At 35.1% G+C, this 13,353-nt stretch overlaps 1 protein-coding gene across 1 annotated transcript in view; it reads left to right on the top strand.

Annotated features, from left to right (window-relative positions):
• The first annotated feature begins 1,077 nt into the window (after positions 1 to 1,077).
• Positions 1,078 to 13,353, top strand: part of LOC134698324 (uncharacterized) — a 37,302-nt gene continuing 25,026 nt past the window's right edge. Inside the window, exons 1-2 of the mRNA XM_063560484.1 lie at positions 1,078 to 1,152; positions 5,476 to 5,549. Of these exons, the coding sequence (XP_063416554.1) occupies positions 1,093 to 1,152; positions 5,476 to 5,549 (134 nt within the window). The 5' untranslated portion in view covers positions 1,078 to 1,092. The remainder of the gene's footprint in view (positions 1,153 to 5,475; positions 5,550 to 13,353) is intronic.

Here is a 13,353-nt window from a genome sequence, read left to right as displayed (position 1 = left end):
GCGTTATCTGGTGTCTGTCTTTCTCTGACAGACGGTTTATATTCTTGCACCCTCGTGAGTTATCTGGTGTCCGTCTTTCTCTGACTTAAGGTTTATATTCGTGCACCCTCGTGCGTTATCTGGTGTCCGTCTTTCTCTGACTTAAGGTTTATATTCGTGCACCCTCGTGCGTTATCTGGTGTCTGTCTTTCTCTCACTCACGGTTTTCGTCTACACGAGATAAGCAACAATGGAATCAAAGTAATTGTACGTAATGTATGACTAAAACAAAAGTTACATCGAGTTGAATTAACACACCATCTGCATAGGAAACAAGGTTAACTATCTTCAAATGACAAACATTTAACTTGTTATCTAAGTAAAAGGTTGAAAGCCAATAATCCGTTAAAGAAGGGGTTGACCAAATGAAATATTCAATAGGAAATGAGATGTGCCAATGGTAATAGAACTGAAAACCAAATTAATTGACCGACCACTACTCCCCTCACACTGTTGTAATCAAAAACTAATATATTGTTGACGCCGGTGTCACAGCACGAAACAACACTCCTTTGTCTCGCCTTCGCGCTACTACATTGAGGCGAGACAATAAATCATGTCATATACAATTTTAAAGCTTACAACCGTCTATCAAAATCTGTAACAACAACAACAAAAAATCGACCGATGGGTCCCTACTTTATCAAAGCAACATAAATAATGTATAAGCTTTGATGGAGCTACAATTTGCTGAAAGTAGATTTGAATGAAATTATAAATAATAAACTTTTGTAAACACAATGTATACTGTTGCCCTCTAGATGTAAACATAATGGCTATTGGTGCCCTTTAGATGTCTATGATATAAGAATGACATTATGGCTGACACAATCAAAATTAAGCTTTAGGATAATATTTTCCTTTTAGCATCTAACATATACATTACAAATCCATAGTGCTGGTGTGTTCATTTTGTCGAGTCTCCCTAGAGTGTATTTAGTGTATGTAAGTTTTTGTCGAGTGTCTCTAGGGATTTGTATTTATTGTCAATGTTACAATGATATAATTACAGTGAAATCATTTTAACTTTGATTTGTATACAATGTTAATGTTATGGATCAGTTAATATTAAGATGGAACGACATACGTGTACATATACCTTTAACGCTGAAGGTAAGGTGGTCCATTTTTGTAAAATTTGAACATATACCTTTACATCTGAGCGCAAGGTAGTCCGTTTTGTAATGTTTGTACATATACCCTTAAAACTGAAGACAAAGTCTATTTTGTGTTGATGTAGTATGAGTGCCAATGAGACAACTCTCCATCTAAGTAACAATTCATAAAAGTAATCCGGTTGTAATGTTTTAACATATACCCTTAAAACTGAAGGGAACTTGGTTTAAAACAAAAAAGGTAAAAATTTAAATATATACCAAAAACGATGGAAGTAAGGTGGTCCGTTTTGTAATATTTGCCGAGTATAATATTTCAAATCTAGTAATTTTCCGCAGTGTGTCTTTATCCAATATTGTTGTTGTGCAGTGAACCGCCTATACCATAGTGTGTCTTTATTCCAATATTGTTGTTGTGCAGTGAACCGCCTATACCACAGTGTGGCTTTATTTCAATATTGTTGTTGTGCAGTGAACCGCCTATACCATGGTGTGTCTATATTCCAATATTGTTGTTGTGCAGTGAACCGCCTATACCGCAGTGTGTCTTTATTCCAATATTGTTGTTGTGCAGTGAACTGCCTATACCATAGTGTGTCTTTATTCCAATATTGTTGGTGTGCAGTGAACCGCCTATACCGCAGTGTGTCTTTATTCCAATATTGTTGTTGTGCAGTGAACTGCCTATACCATAGTGTGTCTTTATTCCAATATTGTTGGTGTGCAGTGAACCCCCTATACCGCAGTGTGTCTTTATTCCAATATTGTTGTTGTGCAGTGAACCGCCTATACCATAGTGTGTCTTTATTCCAATATTGTTGTTGTGCAGTGAACCGCCTATAACACAGTGTGTCTTTATTCCAATATTGTTGTTGTGCAGTGAACCGCCTATACCATGGTGTGTCTTTATTCCAATATTGTGGTTGTGCAGTGAACCGCCTATACCATAGTGTGTCTTTATTCCAATATTGTTGTTGTGTGTGCAGTGAACCGCCTATACAATAGTGTGTCTTTATTCCAATATTGTTGTTGGGCACTGAACCGCCTATACCATAGTGTGTCTTTTTTCCAATATTGTTGTTGAGCAGTGAACCGCCTATACCATAATGTGTCTTTATTCCAATATTGTTGTTGTGCAGTGAATCGCCTATACCATAATGTGTCTTTATTCCAATATTGTTGTTGGGAACTGAACCGCCTATACCATAGTGTGTCTTTATTCCAATATTGTTGTTGTGCAGTGAACCGCCTATACCATAATGTGTCTTTATTCCAATATTTGTTGTGCAGTGAAGCGCCTATACCATAGTGTGTCTTTATTCCAATATTGTTGTTGTGCAGTGAACCGCCTATACCATAATGTGTCTTTATTCCAATATTGTGGTTGTGCAGTGAACCGCCTATACCATAATGTGTCTTTATTCCAATATTGTTGTTGTGCAGTGAACCGCCTATACCATAATTTTTTCTTTATTCCAATATTGTTGTTAGGCACTGAAGCGCCTATACCATAATGTGTCTTTATTCCAATATTGTTGTTGGGCACTGAACCGCCTATAACATAGTGTGTCTTTATTCCAATATTGTTGTTCTGCAGTAAACCGCCTATACCATAATATGTCTTTATTCCAATATTTTTGTTGTGCAGTGAACCGCCTATACCATAGTGTGTCTTTATTCCAATAATGTTGTTGTGCAGTGAACCGCCTATACCATAATGTGTCTTTATTCCAATATTGTGGTTGTGCAGTGAACCGCCTATACCATAGTGTGTCTTTATTCCAATATTGTTGTTGTGCAGTGAACCGCCTATACAATAGTGTGTCTGTATTCCAATATTGTTGTTGGACACTGAACCGCCTATACCATAGTGTGTCTTTATTCCAATATTGTTGTTGGGCAGTGAACTGCCTATACCATAATGTGTCTTTATTCCAATATTGTTGTTGGGCACTGAACCGCCTATACCATAGTGTGTCTTTATTCCAATATTGTTGTTGTGCAGTGAATCGCCTTTACCATAATGTGTCTTTATTCCAATATTGTTGTTGTGCAGTGAACCGCCTATACCATAATGTGTCTTTATTCCAATATTGATGTTGTGCAGTGAACTTCCTATACCATAGTGTGTCTTTATTCCAATATTGTTGTTGTGCAGTGAACCGCCAATACCACAGTGTGTCTTTATTCCAATATTGTTGTTGTGCAGTGAACCGCCTATACCATATTGTGTCTTTATTCTAATATTGTTGTTGTGCAGTGAACCGCCTATACCATAGTGTGTCTTTATTCCAATATTGTTATCGGGCACTGAACCGCCTATACCGCAGTGTGTCTATATTCCAAAATTGTTGTTTTGCAGTGAACCGCCTATACCATAGTATGTCTTTACTCAAATATTGTCGTTGTGCAGTGAACCGCCTACACCACGGTGTGTCTTTTTTCCAATATTGTTGTTGTGCAGTGAACCGCCTATACTATAGTGTGTCTTTATTCCAATATTGTTGTTGTTCAGTGAACCGCCTATACCACAGTGTGTCTTTATTCCAATATTGTTGTTGTGCAGTGAACCGCCTATAACAAAGTGTGTCTTTATTCCAATATTGTTGTTGTGCAGTGAACTTCCTATACCATAGTGTGTCTTTATTCCAATATTGTTGTTGTGCAGTGAACCGCCAATACCACAGTGTGTCTTTATTCCAATATTGTTGTTGTGCAGTGAACCGCCTATACCATATTGTGTCTTTATTCTAATATTGTTGTTGTGCAGTGAACCGCCTATACCATAGTGTGTCTTTATTCCAATATTGTTATCGGGCACTGAACCGCCTATACCGCAGTGTGTCTATATTCCAAAATTGTTGTTTTGCAGTGAACCGCCTATACCATAGTATGTCTTTACTCAAATATTGTCGTTGTGCAGTGAACCGCCTACACCATGGTGTGTCTTTATTCCAATATTGTTGTTGTGCAGTGAACCGCGTATACCATAGTGTGTCTTTAATCCAATATTGTTGTTGTGCAGTGAACCGCCTATACCATAGTGTGTCTTTATTCCAATATTGTTGTTTGGTACTGAAACGCCTATAGCATAGTGTGTCTTAAATCCAATATTGTTGTCGGGTATTGAACCGCCTATACCGCAGTGTGTCTTTATTCCAATATTGTTATCGGGCACTGAATCGCCTATACCACAGTTTCTCTTTACTCAAATATGGTTGTTGTTCACTGAACCGCCTATACCACAGTACGTCTTAATTCAAATATTGTTGTTGGGCATTGAACCACCTATACCGCAGTGTTCCTTTATTCCAATATTGTTGTTATCACTGACCAACCAATACCACAGTGTGTCTTTATTCCAATATTGTTTTCGGGCACTGAATCGCCTATACCACAGTTTCTCTTTACTCAAATATGGTTGTTGGTCACTAAACCGCCTATAACACAGTACGTCTAAATTCAATTATTGTTGTTGGGCATTGAACCGCCTATACCGCAGTGTGTCTTTATTCCAATATTGTTGTCGGGCACTGAACCACCTATACCGCAGTTTGTCTTTATTCCAATATTGTTGTTAAGCACTGAACCGGCTATACTGCAGCGTGTCTTTATTTTAATATTGTGAAAAGGCATTGAACCGCCTATACCGCAGTGTGTCTTTATTCCAATATTGTTGTAGGTTACTGAACCGCCTATACCATAGTGTGTCTTTATTCTAATATTGTTGTTGGGCAGTAAACCGCCTTTACCACAGTGTGTCTTTATTCCAATATTGTTGTTAGGCGCTGATCCGCCCATACTATTGTTTGTCTTTACTCCAATATGGTTATTGGTCACTGAACCACCTTTACCGCAGTACGTCTTTATTCCAATAGTGTTGTTAGGCACTGAACCGCCTATACCACAATTTGTCTTTATTCCAATATTGTTGTTTGGCACTGAACCGCCTATACCGCAGTATGTCTTTATTCCAATATTGTTGTTTCAATATTGGTGTTGTGCACTACACCGCCTATACTGCAGTGTGGCTTTATTCCAATATTGTTGTTGGTCACTGAACCGCCTTTACCACGGCGTGTCTTTATTCTAATATTGTTGTTGGGCATTGAACCACCTATACCGCAGTACGTCTTTATTCCAATATTATTGTTTCAATATTGTTGTTGTGCACTAAACCGCCTATACTGCAGTGTTGCTTATTCTGTTATTCATGTTAGGCTCGTTTCTTTTATACCTAAATGTGCTTTTATTCCAATATTCATGTTAATTAGGTTTTTGGTGACATCTCTTTTTAATTGTTTTGTCTGGCTATTTTCAGACTGACGATGGTGCACCTATAACAGTGGTATGTAACGTACAAACGGCGATAGTAAATGTCATTTTTGGGGATGGGTAAGTAAATTAATATAAATAATTATATTACCGACCGACCTCAAGTTAACCCTTCTAGAAAAAGTTGTCTTTCCTTTCGTTTAATACTTTAATTTTGTCATAACCAATTTATTATGACATCTGGTATCAATGCAGAGTCATCCATACTGGAGTCTTTTGTATCAAGAGGACATAGGTATTAAAAAACTTTATAATTACACATATGATTTACCTTTGTTTTGAAGAAATGTATACACATTATATGGAATTCTATATCCAGGAAAATACAAGAATAATTTATTGAGTAGCTGAATTCGATATACCACAGCATGTGATATTCTGTATTTATGGAATGGAAGAAGCATATATATCATCTACTGGTTTTATATTGAGAGTGAAAACTGGTTGTCGATACACTGATTCAACACATGCCTGAATGTAAAAATAGCCTATCGTTTGGTTTGTGAAGTTCAATAGGGAGGTATGAGCCAAAAAGTATCGTTTGGTTTTGGAAGTTTAATAGGGAGGTATGAGCCAAAAAGTTTCGTTTCGTTTGGAAAGTTCAATAGGGAGGTATGAGCCAAAAAGTATCGTTTGGTGTGGGAAATTCAATAGGGAGGTATAATCCAAAAAGTTTCGTTTGGTTTGAGAAGTTCAATAGGGAGGTATGAGCCAAAAAGTATCGTTTGGTTTGGGAAGTTCAATAGGGAGGTATGAGCCAAAAAGTATCGTTTGGTTTGGGAAGTTCAATAGGGAGGTATGAGCCAAAAAGTATCGTTTGGTTTGGGAAGTTCAATAGGGAGGTATGAGCCAAAAGTATCGTTTGGTGTATGAAATTCAATAGGGAGGTATGAGCCAAAAAGTATCGTTTGGTTTGGGAAGTTCAATAGGGAGGTATGAGCCAAAAAGTATCGTTTGGTTTGGGAAGTTCAATAGGGAGGTATGAGCCAAAAGTATCGTTTGGTGTGGGAAATTCAATAGGGAGGTATGAGCCAAAAAGTATCGTTTGGTTTGGAAAGTTCAATAGGGAGGTATGAGCCAAAAAGTATCGTTTGGTTTGGGAAGTTCAATAGGGAGGTATGAGCCAAAAGTATCGTTTGGTGTGGGAAATTCAATAGGGAGGTATGAGCCAAAAAGTATCGTTTGGTTTGGGAAGTTCAATAGGGAGGTATGAGCCAAAAAGTATCGTTTGGTTTGGGAAGTTCAATAGGGAGGTATGAGCCAAAAAGTATCGTTTGGTTTGGGAAGTTCAATAGGGAGGTATGAGCCAAAAGTATCGTTTGGTGTGGGAAATTCAATAGGGAGGTATGAGCCAAAAATATCGTTTGGTTTGGGAAGTTCAATAGGGAGGTATGAGCCAAAAAGTGTCGTTTGGTTTGGGAATTTAAGTTCAATAGGGAGGTATGAGCCAAAAAGTATCGTTTGGTTTGGGAAGTTCAATAGGGAGGTATGAGCCAAAAGTATCGTTTGGTGTGGGAAAATCAATAGGGAGGTATGAGCCAAAAAGTATCGTTTGGTTTGGGAAGTTCAATAGGGAGGTATGAGCCAAAAAGTATCGTTTGGTTTGGGAAGTTCAATAGGGAGGTATGAGCCAAAAAGTATCGTTTGGTGTGGGAAATTCAATAGGGAGGTATGAGCCAAAAAGTATTGTTTTGTTTGGGAAGTTCAATAGGGAGGTATGAGCCAAAAAGTATCGTTTGGTTTGGGAAGTTCAATAGGGAGGTATGAGCCAAAATGTATACCCTTACTAGCACTATCGCTGGTTTAAACAAAAAGACGACAAGCAAAGATTAATTTAACATGGTTTTAACTTTATGTATTCTCCCTTTGCAAGTAAGCATTTCTATGCGTCAACTACATTGTTTTGTTCCTATACATATAAGCATTTCTATGTGCCAACTCTTCTCCCTTTACAAATAAGCATTTCTATGCACCAACTATACTGTCTCTCAACTCATCAGAAATGCGTTGTTGGTTTATGGTGTTCATGAAAATCGATAGAGGTGCCAAAATGTTAAACTATTCGTCAAGTTTGCGTAGGGAATTCCTTCAATTAGCGAGTTTTAGGCAATTCGCATTCAACTTCATAGGAATTTGCAAATCATTTACTATAATGCACTTCCGGTCCCGCCATGAATGGACGGAAAGAAAACAGCAGTCAAAAAAACAGCATAGATTGCTAAATAATGATTTGTGAGAGTAAAATGGAATTTGTAAAAAGCAATATGACTGATTTGTAATCATAAAAATCAGATTAAGGTGTTCTATTATCGATATTTATATAAATAACATTGTTCGAAGACCCACGTGGCCATGATAAATATGGATCCGGTGTTTACAAAATTAGAGAAGCTAGACCCGGAGAAAGTTCTGTCCTCTCCTTTTTGGAAAAAACAAAATGATATCTCCAAATATAAACTGCCCAGACTACCCAAACAGCCTACTGGCAAAGCCCTACATGCACAATATGAAGATGCCAATAGTGGTGACCTATATATGCCAGGGGCAAAAATGACAGCGTTTAGAGTGAGATCCACCGAAAGATTTTTATCCTGGATTAAAACATTTGCATACCGATATCATTTACAACTAGGGGAACTGAGTGATCACACTTGTATCTGGGTAGACAAAGTAAACAATGACACTGGTCCAATAGTTGAAATTTTCATTCAGATTTTTCAAGGAACAGTACAAGAGACAAAAATTGAATCCAATAAACTTTTAACATTCCACCTTTATCCTACAACATTTGTCATAACTGTGCAGGGTAACCTTCACTCTGTGTGGGCAGAAAATGAATTCAAATATATGAAATCTATAGTAGATGCTAACTGCATTGTACCGTCAGAAAACTTATTAACACATGACCTTGACAGCAGTGATAATAACTACCTACAATTTGTTACAATGCTTGAATCAAAGAATGACGTAAGTCAAACAAATCTCAAAGTCGCCTCTTCGCCTCGAATTATTGTACCCAAATCGCAGTCAAAGATACATACTGACAATGAGAGCATTTGTTTTTCCATTCAGAAAATGGAAGAAAAAATTTGTAGTATGTCAACAAGTCTAGATTCCAATTTAGACAATATGAATTCAAAAATTGAAAAACTCAGTAAATGTGAACAATTGATACTAGACTTGACATTAAAAAGTGACAATCAACCAGCAGATGTCGAACAAAGGCTAGAAGTCTTAGAAAACAAAATTTTTGATTACATAAACTCAAAGTTAATAGAAATAAAACAAGAAATAAAGACATATCCTAAAATAGAAGAGAAAGTATTTGAATTTGAAAACAATCAATCAGCAGCTCTTGAACAAAGGCTAAATGTTTTAGAAAACAACATTGTTGACTACGTCAACTTAAAGGTAACAGAAATAAAACAAGAAACAAAGACATACTCTGAAATAGAAGAGAAAGTATTGGAATTTGAAAACAAGTTTGAAAAATTTCAAGATAAGTGCGAACATGCAACATTGGTACAACCAAAAGAGAAACAACCAGAATCACAATTTTCTCAAAACAATTGTTCTCAACTGATTTCTGAAAATCAATTTCTGCGATCAGAGAATATGACCTTGAAATCAAATTTGAAAATGTTGGAGGAGAAAATTCAATCCTTAATGGAACACAATAGACAAGATGTTATCCCACAGGTATCAACCTCAAATTCATTCTCCTTACTTGCGGACCATAATAACAACATAAGCAATGACGAAGAAGAAACAAAGCTTAAAGCTCCAATCTCTAATCAACATCATTGTGAAATTAGATTTGTTATGGATTCCCATGGAAATGGGATAGATCCAAAAAGAATTTATAAAAACAAAGACGCAGAACTAATTATATTGGGAAAAGGAGAAAAATCCATAAATGGAGCAAAAAAGTACTGTGACTCACACAGCTCCCCTAAACATCTTGTTTTAGGGGTAGGAAACAATGATTTGGAAAAGAAATCCACTAGTACATGTATTGCAGACATAAAGTACTTTATTTCAGCATTTCTTGAAAAGAATGAGGATACAACCATACATGTTTTACCTGCATTTGAAAGGGTAAACAAAGCGACTTTCAACTCTAAATGTGCAGATTTTAATACAGAAATGAAATGGTTTTGCTCACAAAATGAAAAGTGTGAATTCATTGAAAACAAATTAATATCATCGCTAGATCCATCACTGTTCTCAGATGGTATTCACTTCAGTAATTCTGGAAAGAAAAGTTTAGTGCGAATAATCAAGGCCCATCTTAACCCACACATTGGTCTTAAGCCATATGAGGACTACTTCCGTCCACCGAAAAACAGATCTTTTCAACAATCAAAAGTGGCAAAACCAAACCCAGGAAAGGGAAAATTCACTGGTAATCATGGAAATAAGAACAAAGAATTTGAAATCAACAAGCTAGTCTAACAGTTGTTACAACTTGCTAATTAAACTGTTATTTTCAAAATGTAAATGTACTGTAGCCTTATTATAAACATTCATTTTCATAAATTTATTTTATTATTTAGAATGATCATATTTTAAGTCTTTTTTGGAAAATGAAGACTTTTTATTACTGTTATGTAATTTAATCCCCCCCCCTTTTTTTTTGGTTGAAAAAAGTAAAAGGTATGGCCCACAAACTCAGTTAAAGATAACTAGCAATTTCAGCTTGTATTCATGTTTAAATGTTATTTTTGAAATACTAATGTACAAAATGTAGCTAATGGTTAACCATGTTAACCAAAAAAAATTCTTCCTGATGAAAAAAATTTAAAAAATCCAAAAATTGATATCAAATTTATTTTACTGTAATTAAATTTGCCCCCCCTTTTTTTCTCTTACAGAAATATAGCCCCCTCAGTTTGGACTAGTTGCAGGATTTAGATTGATTTCTTTTTCAATTTTAATGTTAGGGTTATTTCATTTTCAATTTAAGTTAAAATTATTAGTTCAGTTCTTAAAACTCGACATGTAAACAAAGATGTTCAACCATGTCTATCGGATTGATTCAATCCAAATTTTGATTATATGATAACCGTTTTATTCTCACATACATATATATATATCTTTTTGAAAAATGAGTAAGCATAATATAGGTTTTTGGAATACTCATGGCTTAAATAGTCACAAAATTGAAGATGTAGATTTTGTTACTTATGTAAATAGTTTTGAGATAGTTGGTTTTGTTGAAACTTTAGTATCTGACTCACCTGGAAATCTCCCAGATTTTTCTATGCCTTTTACTGTAAAACCTATTAAACGCAAAAGAAAGGGAAGGGCATCAGGTGGTATAGCAGTATACTGCAAACCGCATATCAGAAAGGGAGTAAAAGAGATCAAAAGATCAAAATTTTCACTTTGGTTAAAGCTGGATAAGCAAATACTTGGACTACCTTATACAGTTTATTTGTGTTTTTGTTATATAAAACCATATCTGAATAAAGATGATTCAGAATTAATATTTACACAGCTTCAAAATGAAATCATGCAGTTTAAACATCAGGGAGAAATTCTAATCTGTGGTGATTTTAATGCCCGAACAGGAGGACTGCATGACTACATTCAAAATGATGATAAAAATGAAAATTTCATTGATTGTCCTGTCCCTAATAATTACTCCCCTGATATTCCCTTAGTAAGACGTCAAATGGATAGAGAAAAAAATATACATGGCACTCTTCTTGTGTCCCTTTGTAAAGATTTACAGTTGAGACTTCTTAATGGGAGATTTCTAGGCGATTCCTTAGGATTTTTTACTTTTTATAATTCTAATGGCCAAAGCACAGTTGATTATATGTTAACAACACCTAATTTATTCTATTGTGTACAGCATTTTATTGTTAGATCTCCAGTGGAATTGTCTGACCACTGTTTATTATCTGTATGCTTTAAATCATGTACTCAAAGAGAGACAACTCTTGAGTCTCATTCTGATGTTGGTAAATTTCAATGGGAACATTCCATGTCAGACAATTATCATGATGCTTTATTGCATAAAGAGTCTGTAAATGATATATTAGATCTAATGAACAATATTGATGATGAAAACTGTGATGATATTGATTTTCTTGTCTCATCAGTTAATAAAATTTATGTTAATGCAGCATCACAAACTTTAGTATTAAAAAAGAAAAGTTCTCGTCCATCTAATAAGAGAAAAAGAGCTAAACCAAAAAAAGCATGGATGTCCAATGATTGTCTTTTGTTGAGGAAAGAAGTAAGGTCTCTTGGTAAAAGACTCCAAAAGGATAAAAATAATGCTAACCTTCGCCAAACATATTCTAATTGTGTAAAACATTATAATAAACACAAAAAGAGCTTAAAAGCGGAGTTTTATAGGACATTTATTAGTAAATTGAATAGCCTAGAACACAAAGACTCTAAGTCCTTTTGGAAATCTATTAACGATCTAAAAAATAACCACCAACAGACACCCAGTCCATTATCAAAGCAGGAATGGGTAGAACATTACAAATCCTTATTAAACTCTGATTCAGAACTTAATTTTCCTGATGATCTTGAGACATCAAAGGACAATCATTGCTCTCTGGATTACCCATTTACTTGTACTGAAGTTAAAAAGGGTATCACTAGACTTAAATCTGGTAAGTCTGGTGGTCCTGATTTGATATTGAATGAGTTTATTAAATGTAGTGCCTCATCCATGGTACTTGTTATGGTAAAACTTTTTAATAAAATACTTCAATGTGGAAAATTTCCAAAATCATGGAATCTGTCATATATTTCTTCAATTTTTAAATCAGGTGATCCTAGTGACTGCAATAACTATAGAGGTATATGTGTCTCTAGCTGTTTAGGTAAATTATTTACTTCATTACTGCAAAACAGATTAACTGTGTTCATAGAGTCTAAAGACTTGTTGAGTGCCAATCAGGGTGGCTTTCGTGAAGGATATAGAACAAGTGACCATATATTCATAATGAAAACTTTAATTAATAAATATCTAAATAAGTGTAAGAAAAATCTTTACATTTGTTTTGTGGACTTTAAAAAGGCATTCGACAGTGTTGTAAGAAAGGCATTACTACATAAATTGCTCAAAAAGGGAATAGGTGGGAAATTTTATGACTTGTTAAAACATATGTATAGTAATACATTATATTGTTGTAAAACAGATGGATTTATTAGTGAATCATTCCATGCTAATTTAGGGGTGAAACAGGGGGACAGTCTTAGCCCCACCCTTTTTAATATTTTTGTCGATGACATAGATTCCTATTTCAACCCTGTTTTGTCTGATCCAGTTAATTTAAATCAGAATAACTTTAGTCATCTTCTTTATGCAGATGATTTAATCTTAATTTCAGAAACACCTAATGGCTTGCAACACTGTGTGGATGCCTTACAATCCTTTTGTATTGATTGGGGCCTAAATGTGAACACCAAGAAAACACAAACTATGATTTTATCAAATAGTAAAAATAGATCTTTATTAGATAAACATTATTTTTATTTTGGTCCCCAACCATTAGAATCTGCTACGGAATATAAATACTTAGGTATAGTCTTCAACAATAGAGGTAAACTTAATATAGCAGCTGAAAATCTTGCTGATAAAGCACGTAAGGCATATTTCGCCTTGAAATCAAAATTACCATATTCTAATTGTATTGCAGTGGAAAAATGGGTAAGACTTTTCAACTCATTAATTTCACCAATTATGACTTATGGATCTGAAATTTGGATCTCAGATTTTAATATAAATCTTGACACTACTGATAAACTACCATTTGAAAAGGTTCAGAATATGATTATGAAAAATGTTCTTGGTGTTCATGGTAAGGCTTCCAATTTAGCTTTACGTACAGAACTT

The sequence above is a fragment of the Mytilus trossulus genome, chromosome 1, assembly GCF_036588685.1.
Source record: "Mytilus trossulus isolate FHL-02 chromosome 1, PNRI_Mtr1.1.1.hap1, whole genome shotgun sequence".
In the NCBI taxonomy this organism is placed as follows: domain Eukaryota; kingdom Metazoa; phylum Mollusca; class Bivalvia; order Mytilida; family Mytilidae; genus Mytilus; species Mytilus trossulus.
Note: the sequence above shows the minus strand (reverse complement) of the source record. Positions and strands in the feature narration are given on the sequence as shown.